Source organism: Puma concolor, chromosome C1, assembly GCF_028749965.1.
Source record: "Puma concolor isolate L17-30 chromosome C1, mPumCon1.1.hap2, whole genome shotgun sequence".
In the NCBI taxonomy this organism is placed as follows: domain Eukaryota; kingdom Metazoa; phylum Chordata; class Mammalia; order Carnivora; family Felidae; genus Puma; species Puma concolor.
In genome coordinates, this window is record NC_141674.1 from 196,308,841 (window position 1) to 196,329,902 (window position 21,062).

At 33.6% G+C, this 21,062-nt stretch overlaps 1 protein-coding gene across 7 annotated transcripts in view; it reads left to right on the forward strand.

The window, feature by feature from the left end:
- The window catches only part of UNC80 (unc-80 subunit of NALCN channel complex), a 228,938-nt gene that overhangs the window by 72,257 nt on the left and 135,619 nt on the right, over positions 1-21,062 (forward strand). For all 7 annotated transcript variants that reach the window (XM_086719512.1, XM_086719513.1, XM_086719516.1 and 4 more), the window contains exons 21-22: positions 510-606; positions 6,737-6,909. In XM_086719512.1, the coding sequence (XP_086575638.1) occupies positions 510-606; positions 6,737-6,909 (270 nt within the window). The remainder of the gene's footprint in view (positions 1-509; positions 607-6,736; positions 6,910-21,062) is intronic.

A 21,062-nucleotide genomic window follows, 5' to 3' on the forward strand; every position in this document is an offset into this window, starting at 1 on the left:
TTAGGGCAAGATCAAGAACACATTTTAACTCCTGAGGAGAAAACAAACAAACAGACATCTTATTTCACTTTAATTATAGGGTACCTTATGAATCAATTTATACTGTTTTATTTTCATAAAAATTTGAAATCTTCTATTTGGCTGTCTTCCAGTTTTGTCTCATTATCAATTGTGGTGTGGTTTTTAAAGGATGAATATACCTTGTTGTTCATAAATTTGAGCTTGGATTTTATCAGAACGAAGCTGTAAGGACATCTCACTTACTCACTGAATTAATTCATAGTGCCTGACCATTTACTTTCAATCTATGACCGGATCCTTCTTCTAATTACAATTATAAGTGATGTCTTCTGTGGTACACATACTTACTGACTAACCAGATGTGGAAGTCTGAAGAACTGAAGTAATCTTCATATTCTAAACAACTTATTTTTCAAGGCAAGAGTTAGTATAAACACAAAGAATTGCCTTTGAGTTTAGCTATCTTACTACTCTCCTTTTTGTCTCAGGTCAAATTTACCAGTGCAGTGAAGCTTTCTGAAGGTGGGCCAGGGAGTGGAATGGAAAATGGAAGAGATGAAGAGGAGAATTTCTTCAAACGTCTTGGTAAATGTCCTGCAGCCTAAGAATGACATCCAATTTTCATCACACAGAACAAAAATTTGTTTAGATAAAATGGTCCATTTTCTATTTCCACTGATTTCTTTCTTATATGTGTGTTGTACTACTATAGCTTCTCATTTTCTTATCAATTTTGTTCAACAGACATTTATGGAAGACATTAGGTTTACAAAGAACCTCTCCTTCTGCTATCTGTCCTTTGTTAAAATCTAAGAGCTTTAAAGAACCTTCGGATATCCATCCACCTATCTACTTAGAAACTCTGCACATTATATCCCTGACAAGTGGCCAGCCACCCTCGGAACACCTCCACTGAGGGGGAGTCTCTTACTTTACAAAGCAACTTGTTCCAGAACTAGACAGTTTTAATTGTTAGAAAGTCTTTCCTTACATTCTGAAAATATTCCCATCCATAAATTTGATTCATTAGTTCCAGTTATGATATCTGTGGCCAAACACACAAATATATACATGTAATGCTAACTTAGCCTATTATCTATTTCACATTCTCTCTTTTGATCTCACTTCTGCTGGTCAAACATTTTTGAGTCCTTTTTTTTTTTTACATGGAAGTGTCTCTAGATCCATCACCATCCTGATTCCATTTTACTGTGCATTCTAATTAAATGATACACTTTACAAGATATGGAGCTTCAGATGGAATGCAATACATCATATTTGACTTTAATCGGTGTAATAAATAGTGCAATTATTAAGCTCCAGGAACATAGCAAGTGTATGAGCACAATTTAAGGTTGCATTATCAACTTTTATATCACATAGTTGGCTTATACTGAATTTTGGATTAACTTTTGATAGCCCTCTTCCACATGAATGAATATCATGCTATATTTTGATATACCCATTATTAATTCTTCATCTCAAAATAAATAAAATTTATTGTTTCATTAATTTGGTAGGTGGTTAAGTCATATGCTCAGAACAGAAATTAAGAGACAGAACCAAAACTAAGTTGAATTTGAAATCTTTTCTTCTTTACAATTGTGCTATAAGGATTCATCTGCAGAGACATACACATTTCCCTGTTTCCATCCAAATTGTTGCTATTATTACTGACTGGGACAAATATAAAGATATAACCTCTACAACACTTCTAATTAACTTTTATTAATTAACAATTTGTGGGTACAGTTTTTTAGCCAACCATATACTTAATTTACTAGAATTAGTAAACATTTTCCCATTTCTTGATAAAAATATCATCAGATTTTTTAAAAATCTCACATCTTGGGGCGCCTGGGTGGCGCAGTCGGTTAAAGCGTCCGACTTCAGCCAGGTCACGATCTCGCGGTCCGTGAGTTCGAGCCCCGCGTCAGGCTCTGGGCTGATGGCTCAGAGCCTGGAGCCTGTTTCCGATTCTGTGTCTCCCTCTCTCTCTGCCCCTCCCCCGTTCATGCTCTGTCTCTCTCTGTCCCAAAAATAAATAAACGTTGAAAAAAAAAAAATTAAAAAAAAAAAAATCTCACATCTTTATAACTCTATCTAAAGGAAATCTGCAGCTTAGTTCAATACAATGTATTCTTCATGAAACTACAATGATTTCTATGATTACTTCTGTTTTAAAAAAAATGTTCCTGTTTAATTATCTCTGACAGAATTTGACTAGGGCATACATCAAAGTTATTAGTCTATGGTTTCAAGAATCTTCCTAACTACCAGAACTTTTGTTATTTTCAGTTCCCATAGATTCTTTTTCACTCCTCATGACATCTCAGAGTTTTACATATTCTTTTATATATTGTTTATATTTCATTCACAAATAGAAAAGGATGATAGAAAAATTATAGAGAAATATAATATGGAATATTCATAAATTCTGACTTTGGGATCAATTTGTGTCAGCAGTACCTTAAATAAGACTATCTGTTTCTGTGTATACAGAAGACAAAAACCATAAAATCTAAAATTGATATCTGGAATTTTATGTGCTTTTGACTGGCAAGAGAAGATAGCTTACACATCACCATTATTCCTTGCGCATGTTCTCTGGCTAATTAAAGATTATAGGGGTGCCTGGGTGGCTCAGTTGGTTAAGCATTCCATTCTTAATTTTGGGTCAGGTCATGATCTCACAGTGCATGGGTTCAAGCCCCGCACAAGGCTCTGAGCTGTCAGTACAGAGCCTGCTTGGAATTCTGTCTCTGCCCCTCCCTCACTCTTGTGTGTGTGCTTGCTCTCTCTCTCTCTCTTTCTCTCTCTCTCAAAAATAAATAAATAAACTTTAAAAAATTTAAAAAGAGATTATAAAAGGTATTCTGTGGGATAATTCCTTCTGGATCTCTTGCAGAAGCCAGGTATCCCCAGCTCTTCTAAAAAATTTTAAAAAACATAATCTATTAATCTTACTACATTGCAGTTTGCAACAACTAACTGCCCTTGGCCAGGTGAACATCTCTCTCTCTCTCTGAATCTGCTTTTGCCTGTCTTCCTTCCTTCCTTCTTTCCTTCCTTCCTTCCTTCCTTCCTTCCTTCCTTCCTTTCCAATCCATATGCACAAATGATTCCTATGCACCCATTATAGATGTATTGTCCTTTTCTTTCTCAATTATTTTGATTTAATTATATTGTCTCTGGTTCTTTAAAGTTATTAGAGAAAACAAACATCAAGCATTCTTACCTTCAATTTAAATGTAGTACTCAAAATTCACTGAGTTAACATCAAATGCAATAGTTAATAGGATTTCTTTAAAATGTAAAAACATTATTCAATAAATTAAAAATATATCTGAACATTTAACAACACTGAAATTGCATTTATAATAAGCTTTTTCTTCTATGTTTTCATATTCACTAAGGATATTTCATTTTAGAAATCATGTTGTCTTTATTTGAGGGAAGATATTTTATTAAAGCAATGTTTTTTTTCAACTGATTAATAAAATTTACTGAAAATCTTCTATGTGCTCAGCTCTGCCATAAATTCCATGGAAATGCTGCTTAAAGAAATACTATATTTTGAAGTATCCCTTTTTAAGTTTAACACATTATAAAAACTGTATTCTATATAAATTTATAACTTATATCTCAGTAAATTTAATGTAAAAGATAGTAAATAAATGCAACTAGAATGTACTGAGACAAAAAAATCATTATGTCCAAGGAAGCCAAGAGGCATCCTTACATCCTAGTAAGTTTATATAAAAGATTGACAGAAGATGTATTCTATAGCCAAATTACTTTTAACATTTCTTTTAGGATTACAATATGGAATGCCAACTGGGAACAATTTTACAATCAGTTTGTAACATGTACAATGTTGATTTATTTCTTACTATAAGTTTTCCTGACATAATCTCTACCTTCAGCAATATAGAAAACTCCAACCTCCTTCAACATGAACAGTTGTGTATTTTGAGGATGCTCTATGGCATAATGATAAGAGTGTAGGCTTGTGGTCATTAGGTCTGGATTTGAATCCTGACTTGATAACTTTCTCTTGCATGAACTTAGACTGGGCTACTTAACCTATCCCTTCTTTGTGTATCTCTCTGTCTATGTTCTTACTGCTCTCTTGTCTCTCATTCTCTTTCTTTCTCTTTTTTTTAAATCATCTTTAAAGATTTATCTTAAAGGACTATTACAAAAAATAAAATAAATTATAAAATATTTCATACACTATTTGGCATGTACTAAATGCTAAACTATGGTAGCAAATATATGGTTATCCATTAATGCTATATAGATACAATGGAAATTTTCCATTATAAATAGCTTTTTCTTACAAGCGTGATTCTTATGTCCTGAGCTCATAGGATTCTACTGATCTTCATACCTGAATAAATATCCATCATTCTGTGAAGCAAAGAATATATGTTCTTCCTGACAAAGATTGTTTTGATCACTTCTCTCTTCATTATTTTACTTAGACTCTTTAACCATATTGTTTCTAAAGTTCTTTTGATCAAAATGGTACTTCCTTTGGTAATATTAAATAGCTTTCTTTTAGAATTCATTATCTTGTCAAATAAATATTGAGAAAAATGATGAAAAGCTTATTATCGTTAAGCCTCCTTTAATAAGATGATGGCAACTGTCCTTAATAAATCGGTTAAATAAGAATAAGTTTACTGATCATACATCCTGTCTTATATATTCATTCTATTACAAATTTGAGGCAGTTATCACCTAATGTATTGTAAATCTTACTTATAGTAACAAATCATAAAACAACTGGATTCATTAAAAATATATTATTTTATAAAAGTTAAAGGCACTGCTAAGGTTATTCTTTTAACAGATGAGGTTTCTGCTGATATGTGCAACTTAAAAGACTGTATATCAATGACTAATAAAGTGACATACAGATAGAAGAAATAACAGGAAGTTACTGGTTCTGGTAGTTTTGATAATGCCCAGTGAACAAATAGAGTAGCATTTTGAAAGGCAGCTGTCCAGGAAGTGTTTGTTCCTTATCTGTAGCTTTTAGCTCTACCTCCTTTGTGTCATTTGAGATTCTGTCTTCCAAATTGTTTGCACCATCAGATTCTTTGTGTGCTATTTCATTTACAATTGATAAAAAATATGTCACACTAATTGGAAAAAAAAGTGCTGAAGATGTTGAATATGGAATTTTGAATATGGAACATTTGCATCTGAAAAGGAAGTATGCCCATAAGGACTGAAATGTGGGAAATTTTGATAATGATCTTTTAATTATATCATGAGGCATTTTTTTGTGCTTATGCAAATTTTCAAACATAGACAAAAAGTAAAAAGGATGGTCTAATGGATCCCAAATATTCATCACCCATGATCAAACAAAAATTTGATCAAATTTTTCCATATCTGTTTCATCTATCTTTCATGCTTTTTAAAGGTGTTTTTTTCAATAAATCCCAGACATACATACATGTGCCTTTGTGCTGAGGCAGCAGGTAGGAAAAGTAGGGCAATAGGTAGAAGGGATCAGGGTACTCTTAACAGAAGAGGTGGGAAAGTCATTTCTGGAGATCCGATCTGTGACTTCTCAATGACAACCTGGAGTTGGTAACCACAAATGAGTGGTGTGAACAGAAATTAAGGGAAGCTCTAAATCAGTGATTCTCATCCTTGGGGTTTATTCTTGGGTATCACAGGTACATTTCAGAATCCTGAGAAGGGGCTTGGACTGGGTTTTAAAAACGATATTCAGCATAATACCCTTATAAAAGGAAATTTTTTAGATATATATTAGAAACTGTAGTAAACTCAGGAGATATTTAGGTTTTTCAAATGTGCCTATCGATAAAACTAATGAAAAACAATGCTTTGTATCACTTTTTTCTTAATGTATGATCCTTAGACTTTCTGTGGTCAATAAATCATGTGGAGTGTTTGTTAAAATATGCATATCCCCCCAGACATGGCATCAAAATCTCTAGTGATGAGACCTGATATTCTGTATTTAATAAGCTCTAGACTGATTCCTATTCATGGGCAGCTTAATTATGGAAAAATAAGTGTGGGGAGGGATCAGTGGTTCCCAAATCTCTGGTCACAGTCCTGGGTCAGGCTGGCTGCCTCATTATGTTCTGAGAAGCTTACAAAGCACAAATTCCTACACTCCACTTCTAAAAATTCTGATTCTGAAAGTCTGGATGAGATTCAGGATCTTACTAGGTAATTTTGATATACAGCCAGGTTTAGAAATCCTGGAATTAAATGACCAACATCTAAGATTCTTTACAACTCCAAAAGTCAGTGATTCTTTGTATTATTACCAAGATATCAAGATCCTGTCCTTGATAATAGATTTAAAATTGCCAGGACTTGCATCGTCCATAAAATAGAAGTTAGTTGTCGATTACAAGAAGAATCATTTTAAATATACTAAGGTTTCTTGCTAGTATTAGAGAAGAGACCTGGTACAAAATGATCAGATCCTATATTCATGTAAAACTCTGCACATGCATATGCTATGTGTCACCAGACTCCCAAAAGCCATGGTACATCTAAATCAGGCATTAGGATGGAAAAGAAGGGGGTGGAGTCAGGGAGAAAGTTTTCAGGCCAACTCTACACAAAACATAGTGTTATAACTTTGAAGCTCTTTTTCAATCTATGACCCATTATACTCTCTCTCCTTCATTCCTCCACCATGGGAAAACCCCTACAGGTTGCCACAGTTTTGATGACCATCTGTCTTCCAACCAAGATGGTGGAAAAAGCAAAAACGTGGTGAATCTTGGAGCAATCCGACAAGGCATGAAGCGCTTTCAATTTCTGTTAAACTGCTGTGAGCCAGGGACAATTCCTGATGCATCCATCCTGGCAGCTGCTTTGGATCTTGTAAGTTGTTAGAAGAATTTGCCCACTCTATCTCCCATTACAATTAATAATGCTGATGGAGGAAAGCCTGAGTCCCTAATCTTAACCCTATCTGTGGAGTTATTTTTTTTAATTAAGGCTTTATTATAGTTTTCAGAGGACAAATCTTTCAAAACCTCCTTGCTTAAGTTTATTTACAGGTATTTTATTATTTTGCATACAATTATAAATGGGATTGTTTTCTTAGTTTCCCTTTCTGCTACTTCATTATTAGTGCATAGAAGTGCAACAGATTTCCATATATTAAATTTGTTTCCTGTGACTTTACTGAATTTATTTATCAGTTCCAGTAGATTTTTGGTGGAGTCTTTAGGGTTTTCTATATATAGCATTATGTCATCTGCAAATAGTAAAAAGTTTACTTCTTTCTCCAATTTGGATGCTTTCTATTTCTTTTTCTTGTCTGATTGCTATGGCTAGGACTTTCAATACTATGTTGAATGAAAATGACAGTGGACATTCTCATCTTGTTCCTAATCTTAGAGGAAAAGCTCAGTTTTTCACCATTGAGTATGATGTCAGCTGTGGGTGTTTTGTGTATGGCCTTTATGATGTTGAGGAATGTTCCCACTAAACCAACTTTGTTGAGAGTTATTTTCAAGAATGGATGTTGTACTTTGTCAAATGCTTTTTCTACATTTATTCAGATGATCGTATAGTTTTTGTGGGTTTATTTTTTTGTTTGCTTTTCTCAGCACTAATGGCAAAAGGAGGAAGAAAGGTGGTGAGATGAAAAAAGAAAAGGACAAATTTTAATAAATATGCACTGGCAAGTAGACTGTATAGCATTATGATTAAAAGGATATGAGGGCTTTAGAATCTGACTACCTGGATCAAAATCACTCTAACATTTACCAGACAAACTTCTGTAAAATGAAAGAGTAATAATAACATACCTATCTCCTCAGGCTAGTGTGAGGATTAAATGAAGCATTAAATAGAAAGCCTTCATCACAGTGCCTGGTAAGATAACTGTTCAATAAAGTAGGTCATTATTATTATTTTGTTATTATTAGTTTTAGGTTTGTCATGTATTAGTACTTAAACATCTCTGAGTCTTTGTTTAATTGTCTATCAATTGGAAGAAAGATATGAAGGATCAATTTAAATTAATTGTGCAGAAGTGCTTTGAACTTCATGGTATTATATACACAGGTAAGGGTTTAAGGAATATAAAGTGAATCTTCTTTAGAAAGGGCTTCTGTCAGGTAAACTAGGCCCAGATATGAGTTTTGAACTCAGTCTCTCAACTTCCTTTATTTATCTCTGGTTTAATAAATTCTTCATACACTGTGTAAATTCTGGGTACTCACTACCAGATAAGCATCAACAATAAAAGTCTTTTATTTTCTCTTTTAAAAAATACAAACTAAAATAGACTGTTTTTAAAACAAAAAGCTTTAAGCCTGCCTATAAATGATCTGTTTTCCAGATTTTGTAACACAGGAATAACTGATCATTGGCCACCCATATTTTACCTTTGAAAATAATCCAAATCTAATCATGTGATTTATGACATTTTTTTGGTGACATTTGCAGCTTTTGCTCTCAGGATAGTGACTAGCAAGAGAGGTGGTTTCATTTAAGCCTGAAACACAAATACCACTGTAATCACCCAAAATGATAACTTGTTGTATAAGATTTTTCAGCCAGTTCCCCATTCCCAGATATTGGTCATTGTGAATATTTATATATTCCAAAATGTTCAATATGTATTGATGTCTGCTTTGGTGACTATTAAATGTGAAGAATCATGAACCTCCAGGAGAGCTGAGGCTGGTGACAATTAATCAAAAACAAAGTGCCTGTCTAAAGCAAGAGTTTCACAAGGCAAGGAGCCAATCCCTTGTTTTTTAAGTGGGAGAATGGTAACTAGCCTGCCACCCCTTTGAGTTGTGCAATGATGTTTTTTAATCACTATTGACCTATTCCAAAAGGAGCAGATTAAAATAAACAAATGTAACAAATTCATAAGAAAAGGACAAACAATGGAACATTCACATAAGGAGTAAGTATATGAACAGCCAGTTCATCAAAAATATTAACACCCAATTAAGTATGTTCCATCTTATTTGCACTTAAGAAGTGCTCATTAATGTGTCCATAAATTCCTATATTCTAACTATCAAATGATTAGAAAGTGTTGACAGGGAATAAAATGTCAGACACCACTACATGATGTTGGTTAGTGGTGGAAGCAGCAGGATTTGATTAAGAATAGAAGGAAGTCAGAATAACAGGGTAATAATGAGATGGTGGTAATGGGGAATGGAGCACTCCTTGGCCCCTCCCTGCATAGTAAATAATTTTAAAGTGGATATTGTCACAGAGGAGGGGCAGTTCTCTGCATGTTAATTATATCAAGTGGCATGAGTGGTGGAATTAAAAAGTGGCTTAAAAGATATGGCCCAATGTGGCTTAAAAGATACTCATCATATAATTAAATAATTCTACCAATATCTATTGAGAGCTTCCCATGTACCAAGCATGGTGCTAGCTGTTAATAATGATGCAACAAAACAACTTCTTTTGAACCTTTCTTGCTGAAGATTGTATTTGCCTAGTGATCTGTATTCCAGCCTTCTTAATGTACAGCATTCTAGGGTAGATAAACTAATGATTAACATTTATTGTGTGCCTACTGTTTCCAAATGAAAAAAAGACTGAAGCTCAGAAAGACCAACTAACAGTCCAGGGCTACACAGCTAGCAAAGGATAGAGCCAGATTAGACCTCTGTGTGTCTTTAAAGACTGTATTTTGGTTGTCTCATTAAAAAATTATGTGAGATAACTATAGGAACTTATTTTAAAACATGCAAAAGTAATAAATTCTGTATTTTATACATTATAAATGTAAGTAAGAAAGTAAAGATGACAGAAGTTAGTTGAACTCACAGTAACAATTATGCATTAGCACTTTACAGGTAGGTGGTTTAAGCTGTAATGTTCCAAAGGTACCGTCATATCTATTTTCGTGTCAATCTTAAAGTCATAGCTACTTTGGGAGATTTTTAGACAAGATGGGGCATCAAATTTCTCAAGCAACTGCCTAATGAGATTATGGAAAATGATAATAACAAACCACATTATTTCACATTTTTGAAAAATTGGTAGAACGATGATATAGACACAGCTGTCCATACAACTTGGAAAATGATGGCATGATAACATTTAAACAGCTATTATGAATTTTAATGGTCCAAAAGCATTTGAATCCTTTAAAAAGTTTCCTTTACACACGAATACATGATGAACTCATAATCAGAAAATATAGGAGTTTTTCTTTAAAGATTCACACCACATATTCACTCTGTAAACCAGTATTTCTTTTTTTTAAATGTTTATTCATTTTTGAGAGAGAAGAAGACAGAGCATGAATGGGAAAGAGGCAGAGAGAGAGGGAGACACAGAATCTGAAGTAGGCTCCAGGCTCTGAGCTGTCAGCACAAAGCCCGACACAGGGCCTGAACTCACAAACCATGAGATCATGACCTGAGCCAAAGTTGTAACAGACTGAGCCACCCAGGGGCTCCACTAAACCAGTGATTCTTAATATTTTGGAGACATAGACTCTTTTAGAATTGGATTAAAGCTCTGGAAATTTTCCCAAGAGAAGTGCACTTGTAGACAAAATTTAACAAATAATATTAGAAGGTTTATGGACTCCCCGCAAAACCCATCCATGAAAACAAAACTATTAAAATTAAATCTCAATTAATGCATTATTACTGGCAAATGAAACATTTTAGTCAAGTAATTGGACTGATTACTTTTATTAACAATTATTGGTGTTATGAAAACAGAATAATTGCTTCCTATATGTAATACTTAGGAATTGTATAAGATATGTAGGCATGGGAGAAATATGAGGCTTGTCACAAAGAGAGCATTTAAAGATTTGAAAAATTATCCCAATAGAACAAATGAATACTGGTTTCTGAATGTAGATTATTTTAAGAGGAATACTGATCAATACTTTGATAATCAAGTCTCTTTGCTGTTGACATTTCATCCCCTCCTACCAAAATGGTTTCATACCTATTTGATTTCCAACTGCTATGATGCTTAGTTTTCAAGGAGATGAGGTTACAGGGGTTTCCAGATACAAGTACACTCTTTTCCTGCCTGTAGCTTGACTCCTACCCCTAAGTTGGGCTGAATCCCACTGGAAACTTAAAGTTTATTTTACTTCCCCAAAATATGGCTATTGCCAGATAGTTACCAGACCACAAGATTCTCTTTTCTTCCTTTCCTTTGGAACCTACTCTGGCCCTGCTTGACCTTCTCAATCTTATAAATCTCATAGTAAGAAATAAAATAAAGGGGATTGATGTTTATAAGCAGTGTCTTTGAGCCTCAAAGAAAAGAAGCATTTTCTGATCATTGTAGATGTCCAGTGATGGGATAGCTCCACTGAGAAGTGATCAGTTCTTTGTCACTAGACTGGATTCAATGGGGGCCACTGTACAGAGGGGCCACAAGAAGTGGGTGGTTTGTATGATTCCCTTTCATACCTGAGTCTGTGATTCGAGGTCAAGGCCAAGGGGTATACAGAGGTCAGAGGTCACAATTCCAGATATCAGAATCCGTAAAGGTTTAAAGGAGTGTGGTAGTCTCCATTATCAGACAAAGAATCTAGGTAGAGCTCATTGAATAAAAGGGAGAGGTAATGATGGTGGCAGTAGTGGATAACCATAGTAACATTTTCATTATACTTGATAGTTTATAAAGCACTTTCATATTTATTACCTTGTTCACATGAGAGAAAAGGAACCAGCTCAGGGAACAGTCCCCAACTAAGGGCACAACTTAAATCCAGTTTCTCAAGTACGGAAAAGTGAAGGAACGGATCACTGATGAATTGTGACAAGCATCCTGAGGAAGGGGAACAGAGCTGTGTGTCCTGTGTGCTTGACTCAAGGTAGCCTTCAGTGTTTACTGTCATTTGCCCAGGTATGACAACTGCATACCTGTTCATCTGGGTTAAGAGTTTCTTGGAATTACTCTAACTTTCACAAATGCCCTCCACTAAATGTATTTTTAGCTTTGTTTCCTCTGTATTTGGCTTCACTTAATATCTGATTTCATCTTCCTCCTGGCTTTCAGAAATGTCTCACTGTTAAAATATGTCTTACGTGTTTTACAATGCATTTGTGGTTTTTGTCATATAGGTATAATTGCGTGAATATGGATAGAAATTTCTATCAAGTAGAAAGATGAATATAGAAATATCTGTATTTCTACCATATAGAAATATGAATATAGAAACAGAGAGAGAGGTAGGTATAAATATAAATGACATAGATGGATAGATTGCTGATTGATAGATACACAGATGAGACCCAGATACAGATATGGATATAGGCATACTTCTTGATTCTGCCATTTCGCCAGATAGGATTTGGGAGAGGAGGGAAAGACAAATGTGTTCATTTCATCATCACAATCCATTCCAACACTTTCTCCCTTCTCTCCTTTATTGTTTGCTTCTGTTGGATGTTGCATTTATTTTTAAGTGCAGCTTAAATACACTTTTTGCATTATGATGTAATTTTTATTTCAGAAGTTTTCACTGTTTTATCGCCTTAATCATAGATTGTAAATGTTACTTTTTCAAATTTGCAATTTTCTTCAGAATTAAAAAGTATCATTAAATGAAAGAAATGTTAGAGATGTCAACATTCCAAGTCTTTCTGCAGGTTTGGTTTTAAACAATTCTCTTGTCGTTATTGCTCTGACTACTCAACTTGGGGATAATTGGTTTAATTTTAAGTCCAGCACAGCTCTGCCTCACGCTCTTTCTTTTTAGTACAAATTTAATAGACACAACTGTAAAGCATTTTAGAAAAGACATGTTTTAGAAAAACCTCATTTGTCTCCAGGTTTATGTAATCTGCAAGCACAAAAATAGAAAAATTAAACAGTTCTAACAAAAGGCACTTCTGTCTGTTTTCTGTATCGTTCAGATGAAATATTGTGTCCTTTTTTAGTCAGTTAAATATATAACATGAACAGACATAGTGATCTCTAATTTATCAGCATGAATAACACTAGTAATAATGTCTTTTGCATTAGGAGAAATTCCAAGAAGGCAAGAAAGTCAGTGATATTATAGAATTCTCTCTGGTCTGGGATGGAGAAAACCTAATTCTTGGTAAATTACATAGCCTTATAAATAGATAGCTTTAGGAACGATTGTATAATTTTTTCTCCAACTGAGGCACTTTGGAGAGTGAAAGGGGATGCTATCAAGAATTATACCAGTTAAGCAGAATAAACTGGAAGTCTTTGGGAGAAAACGAAACACTGGTTCCCATAGATATAGTCACACTTTCAGGTTCACTGCATCGAATTTGATCCACACAGGGCTTTCCATCATAAGACTACTTGGTGATCAATGCAGATTAGCTTCTTTCAGGGAAGTAGGAATATACATGCCTACGAGGAACTATCAAAGTGAAATCATATTGTGTTCTCTTTTGAATCATAAGAAAGGTTGAAATAATTCAGTAATAACCAAACTAAATCATGAAATTATTCACTTGATTCTAGTGCTATTTCTATATTATTGATTTTTTTAAAAGATCCTAAGTATGAAATGTAGCATAAAAGTAATGTATATCATAAACATGAAGAATTGAAGGGGAAAAAAAGTTTTAATGTCACATATCCACCACTACCTTAAAATAGGACATTTCCAGTTTTTTAAAGTTGCTTGGATTCCCTTCTCTAATCATATACCCCCTATCTCCCAGAAGACCCTGCTCTCTTGAACTTTATTTTATCTTTCCTGTGCTTTCTTTATTTTACCACATGCACTTGTATCTCTAGGAAATACATTGTTTCTTTTTGTTTTGTTTGCCTAGTTCTAAAATTCATTTAAATTAAATTATACCATCCTCTTTTTGTTCCATGTTTCATTTGAGTTCACCTTTGTTGATGCTTTAGCATTAATACAGTCACTTTGGTGAATGATGTTTGTTTGAATATGTCAGTTTACATATCCATTCAATGTTAGATGGACATTTTTATTTTTTCAAAATTTTGACTATTTTGAACAATGCCTTCATGAGTGTTACTGCATATGGGCCTTGATTTACAGTTTTCAAAATACATGCGTGGGTGGCATTACTGAATCATAATTTTACTATAAGATACCAAAGTGTATTTCAAAGTAGTTGCAACAATTACTGGCACCAACATTGTAATAAAAGCTGCTGTTGCTCTGTGCTCTTGTCTTGAATTGTCCAACATTTTTATCTTTACCAGTCTGATGAATTAAAGTAACAACACTTTATATTTCAACCTAAAATCTGAAATGTCTTCTTATACCATTTACCATTCACGTTTCACTTTGGCAAAAGATCCCATGTGTTTATTTTCTCTTTTTTGGAGGATTATTTAAATTTTGTTGAGGATTTTAAAAGGATGTAGATATTGTCAATTCTAATCCATTTTCTGTTCCCTACTTTGTGGCTTATTTTCATTTTATTCCTTATACTAAATTTTAATAAAGAGAAAATTTTAATTTGATTCATTAAAATTTTCTTTATGGCTAGCAGCTTTTTTAACAGATTTTTAAAGAAATTACAAGGCAATAAATATATTCTTATTTTTTCTTATAAAAGTTTTAAAGTTTGCATTACACACCGAAGTCCTTAGCTAGAACTTACCATGTGATTGGTATAAGATAGGAAATTGTTTTCTTAATCCTTTTTTATCCACATGGAAAATAATTATCCTAGCATAATATATTACTAGTTCCTACTTTATTCTCTGATGTGCGGAGAATTCATTTCATTTATTGCTTTGAATTCATAGTATTATCTTCATTATGTGTCAGATTTCCATATATGCATGAGTGTAATTTTGAGGGTTTCTGTTTTTGTTTTTTGTTCTATTCCCCTTGTACCCTAAGTTAAGCTACTCTGTTTTAATAGCTAGAACTTTTAATGTCACCTAAGCTATTTATGGCTCTTTGTTCTTCCGTGTGAGTTTTATAATTAGGTTGTCAGGTTTCATAAAAATACTTTGATTTATTCTTGGAATTATATCAAGTCCATAGATAAATATAGAGATAACTGAAATTCAAATTGAAATTCGGTTCTTAATTGGTTAGTCAAAAGTTCTACTTCCTTCTGAATCAATGTAATTTTAATTTTTTTAGTAATTTGTCAATTTCACCTACATTTTCATGGGTTTTTTGGCATAAAATTTATCATAGCATTTTCTTATTAGCTCTTAATCTTTGCAGTATCTGTAGTTATTCTATGTTTTTATTTCTAAAATTGTGGGTTTTTTTCTTGTTTAGGCTTGCCAGATATTTCTCAATTTTATTAGTTTTTTTTTTTTTTTTAATGGCCTTGTTGATTCTGTGTTATCTTTGTTCTCAAATTCATTACATCCTGCTCTTTATTTTCTTCTCTGGTTTTGAATTCATTGTATTTTTTTTTTAGCTTATTGGCTGATTGCTGAGCTAATAATTTCACTTTTTCTTTTCAAAACTGATCATTTAGCTATTAATTTCCCTCAAATACTACTTTAACTACACACCATAAATTTTGATAAGCTGTATTTTTGCTACAACTTATTTTTAAGTAATTTTTAATTTCTTTAATCTTTTTTTTTTTGACCCATGGGCTATTTAGATGTGTATGTGTGTGTTTCAGTTTATAAATACCAAGGTTTTATTAGGCATCCATTTGCTATTGATTTGTAAGTTTGTTTTTACATACTGATTCTTTGGAATTAATGGAGACTTGTTTTATGAACTATAACATTATCGATTTTCATAAATGTCCCATTTGTGGTTGAAAAGCATGTGCAGTCTCCAATTCTTAGGTGTAGTATTTTATATTCAAATCTCCATTCTTATTTACTTCTGACTGTTTGATATGTTGATTACTAAGTTGTGGGGTTTTTTAAATTTAAATTTTATGTTTTATTTTTTAAAATTTACATCCAAATTAGTTAGCATATAGTGCAACAATGATTTCAGGAGTAGATTCCTTAATGCCCCTCACCCATTTAGCCCATCCCCCCTCCCACAACCCCTCCAGTAACCCTCAGTTTGTTCTCCATATTTATGAGTCTCTTCTGTTTTGTCCCCCTCCCTGTTTTGATATTATTTTTGTTTCCCTTCCCTTATGTTCATCTGTTTTGTCTCTTAAAGTCCTCATATGAGGGAAGTCATATGATTTTTGTCTTTCTCTGACTAATTTCACTTAGCATAATACCCTCTAGTTCCATCCACGTAGTTGCAAATGGCAAGATTTCATTCTTTTTGATTGCCGAGTAATATTCCATTGTATATATATACCACATCTTCTTTATCCATTTATCCATTGATGGACATGTGGGCTCTTTCCATACTTTGGCTATTGTTGATAGTGCTGCTAGAAACATGGAGGTGCATATGTCCCTTCGAAACAGCACACCTATATCCCTTGGATAAATGCCTAGTAGTGCAATTGCTGGGTTGTAGGGTAGTTCTATTTTTAGTTTTTTGAGGAACCTCCATACTGTTTTCCAGAGTGGCTGCACCAGCTTGCACTGCCACCAACAATGCAAAAGAGATCTTCTTTCTCCGCATACTCGCCAACATCTGTTGTTGCCTGAGTTGTTAATGTTAGCCATTCTGACAGGTGTAAGGTGGTATCTCATTGTGGTTTTGATTTGTATTTCCCTGATGATGAGTGATGTTGAGCATTTTTTCATGTGTCGGTTGGCCATCTGGATGTCTTCTTTGGAGAAGTGTCTATTCATGTCTTTTGCCCATTTCTTCACTGGATTATTTGTTTCTTGGGTGTTGAGTTTGATAAGTTCTGTATAGATTTTGGATACTAAGTTGTGTTTAAATCTTCACACTGATGGCAAATTTGATGGCATTTATAGTTGTAGTTCTGACAATCTATATTTATTTAGTAGCAGTTTAGAACTATGGCAAGTATCTAGTGCTATGAGCCTTTTATCACTAGCTAGTGACCCAGTTTATTTTTAGTAAGATAGATTTCTCTCTGATTCCAATACAGATTAAATCATTTTATTAGGTTAACATTGGCTTGGTATGTCCTTTTGCCAATAATTTACTTTCAACTTTCTATATGTTTGTGTTTTAGGTATGATTCTCATAAAAAAATACACTGAATTTTTTATACTACTTTAACAACCTTTTCCCCTGGAAAATTTAGTACCTTTGCACAAATTAATGATTGCTGATATAGATTAACCTCACTTTTTTTTTTGCCTATTTATCACACATTTTCATTATTTCATTGTATATGTGTTCTTATTTCTATTTTATATCCTCTTTTAGATTGTGATGGATTTAGTTTTATTTCTATTGATTTGGTTTGGTTTGGTTTAGCTTTGTTTTATTTATTTTCCTTCACTAGATTGGAAATTATTGTATTCTGTTTTTATTTTTTAAAATTACATATTTCAATAAATGAAGTCTATAATTAGTATCCATACTATTCCCTCAAACAGTAAAATACTGTAGAGGATTTTAACCCCAACTATTGTTCAAGATTTAGTTCCAGCTTGTTTTTGTTTTAACATTGACAAAGCAGACAATATTTTTATTGATTTTCAGGAAAATTATTTTTGAATGTACCCAAAAGCTTAGCATATTCTCTGCTCCCCATTTCTCCTTGAATCTCATACATTCTTCCTAGGATCCATGTTCTTCTGAAGGTGACCTTTCAGAAGTTTCTTTAGTGATGATCAATTGGCAGTAGCTCTCACAACTACAATTTACTTGAAAATGTCTTTATTTGGATCTCATTCTTGAAAGATACTTTTGGGGCGCCTGGGTGGCTCAGTTGGTTAAGCGTCCGACTTCAGCTCAGGTCATGATCTCGCGGTCTGTGGGTTCGAGCCCCGCGTCGGGCTCTGTGCTGACTGCTCAGAGCCTGGACCCTGTTTCAGATTCTGTGTCTCCCTCTTTCTGTGACCCTCCCCTGTTCATGCTCTGTCTCTCTCTGTCTCAAAAATAAATAAACGTTAAAAAAAAAATGAAAGATACTTTTGCTGGAATTATAATTACAAGCTAACATTTTCTTTCTGTACCTCAAAGTTCTTATCCCATTCTTTTCTGACTTTATCAACATTCATTTAAGTAATATGCATAATCTAATCTGTCTCCCTTAATTGCTTTTAACACTTTCTTTTTATTGTTGATATTTTGCAGTTTCACTAAGATGTTTCTAGCTCATTTTTCTTACTTTAGGTTCATAAAGCCCCTGAATCATGTACTTGGCATATTATATATGTTCTGCAAATTGTTCAATTATTATCTCTTCAAAACTTCTATCTTTCACATTTTATCTAATCTTTAGTTCTATGAATTAAAAAGGTATATGATAGATCTTATTGTTTTATCCTCTGTTTTTGACAATTTCTCTTTCATATTTTTCATTTCTTTGTTTCTTTCAATCTATATCCTATATTGCTGAGATATGTCTTCCATTTCACATTTTCTCTTTTCAACTTTGTCTAATCCCATGGTTCTAAGCCGCAAGAAATTTTACCCAACAAGGGACACTTGACAATGTCTGGAAGAATTTTTTATTGTCACACTGGTGGTTGCTACTCGAATCTCATGGGTAGATAACAAAAATGCTGACAAACATCTCCTAATACATAGTGCACCCTCCGTAAAGAAAGAATTATCTGGCCCAAATGGTGATAGTGCTAAAGTTGAGAACACTTGATCTAATCTGTCTTTTAATCTATACATTGAGTTTGAAATTTCGAGTACTACTTTTTATTTGTAGAAGTTTTATTTGATCCTTGTTTTAAAACTACCACATCAACTTTGATAATCTATTTCCTCATCATACATTTCAATATCCACATTAATCTTTAGATGTATCTGATACCATACAATTCCAATAACTCCTGTCTTTGTGAGTTTGATTCTATACTTTGTTGTTTCTGCTCTTACTCACGGTAGATTTTTAAATGTATTTGTTATGTGAACTTAACTTCTTGAGATTTTATCTGTGAGAATTCTTTAAGACCTGTATTAAAAGCAGTGTTATTTAGCAGATCAGCAATATCAGCATCATCTGTGCACATGTTTGAAATGCAAATTTTTGGGCCCTCAATATATCTCCTGAATCAGAATCTTTGGGATGGGACCAAAAAAAATCTATTTTTGTCTATATTCCCCAGTGACTCTTATTCACACTTAAGTCTGAAGATTTGAGAAGTACTGATGTAAAATATTCCTCCAGAGAGGATTTCCATTTCCTTTCTCAGGCATGGAAGCAACACTAACCTAAGATTATTTTTAAATGATCTTTTTAGTGGTCAAGGAGCATGGAAGTCATACCCATTCTAGTCCAAACGTATACAAAAACGTGGGATTTTGATTAGGAGTTCTCATAAAAGAATCTTTTTTGTTTTGTTTTTTGTTTGTTTGTTTATTTCTGTTTTACCCAGAGCCAGAGCCAAGTCTTTTCAGGCAAACCTACTTCTGCGGGGTAGATCTTTTTCTTATTCATTCACTGAACATAAGTCACACCTGGGATCTTGGCTTTATGTAGGAATGAATGAACTTTCCTCCCACTCTGCTTGGGCCCAGACATTTAACTCATGGCCCATTGAAAACCCAGGGTCTGGCCTCTCCACAGTCAGTAGAAACCCTCAGGGTAATTATTCCTATGCTTGCTCTCACCCCTTTCTTTCCCCCACCCAAAATAATACTTTCTTGTAATTTCTTCTCTCCAGCAGTCTATTATCTCATGTTAGAAACAAAAGAAAGACAAAATGAAAACTTTGGGGGATATTTTATCCAGTATTTTTAGAAGTCTAAACCAAAGGAAGTTTGTTTCTACACGTAATCCATCAGATTGTCAGAAACAGAAGACTTTATTTAGTTTTTATAATACCCAAAATTTTAGTGTGATATGAGTAACTGTTAAAATGACTAGCCATCTAGACCATGTACTAAAATATAATGCCTGCCTCTAGCCTGATAACCAAATGATTTCAGTTGCCCACAGCTACTGTGGAAATGAGCAAGGGCAGAGACAGCCTGTCAGTTACTTACTGATCTCAGTCAGGCAGAGAATTCAATATAGGCTAAGTAATAAATACTGACTCACAAGCACATATCCTCTAGCAAACGAGGTTCCAATGCACATTAGAACCCACAATAACTGCTTATTCCCATTGGTTTTAAATAAATAGGTACCCTATGCCAGCAAGAGCTTTATATTTTATTGTAAGGCAATAAAAATATTATGTAATTCCCCAGGGGCCAACATAAAATATTCAGTCTTTTAAAACAGTTAGTTCCTGTCCAGTGTTTTTTATATGAGTTTTCAGAATCAGTTAGGTTTCTTCTCACATAATAAGTTTAGATATAGTCCTTCAGGGAAAGAAATGTATTGCAATTATAACCTTCAATTAACCATCATATCTTGGTAACAATATTTTCTAAGTCCCCAGGCAAAATAAAGCACAGCTGCTTGAATTAGTGTTCCAATTCTCTCCTTCACTTTCATAAAGGAAACATTCAATATACATAATGATCTTATAAAATGCAGGAAAAGTGACAAAGGAAGTCAAGGAGAAGCAGCCAACCCTTGAAGTTTTCTAGTCATAGAATGTTAGAGAAATCCGTGCTGCATAATGACATTCTTATGACATTTTGTAGCTCTAACTAAATAGCTTTGTAGTCATTGCAGAGAACACCTTATATAAGAGTGAACCATGTGAAATTGTTAGTATTCAACTATTTTTGACCTTCAAACTTATAAATTCCATAAGATTTCACTGAATATTTTAGGTTAATCTAATCTTCCCAGTTAAAATTGGTTCCTGCCTTGTCTAGGACTATAAGGTTATGCAACAATTGAATTGAAGCTACTCTTTGGCATTACAAAACATAGAAAGGTAATCTAGCAGACATGCTAATAAGACAGAAATTTAAATACGCCTACTTTTCTTTCAGGACCACCAGTAAAAATTCTCTGTGGTATACCAATGGTATCAAATTTTGTTTAGATGTTCACTTTTGACTATGCTCTGATACTCTGTGGTTTTCATCCATGCAGCGTTCTTCTGATTCATTTTTCTCCATTTGTGCTGTTGTTCTGTGTGAT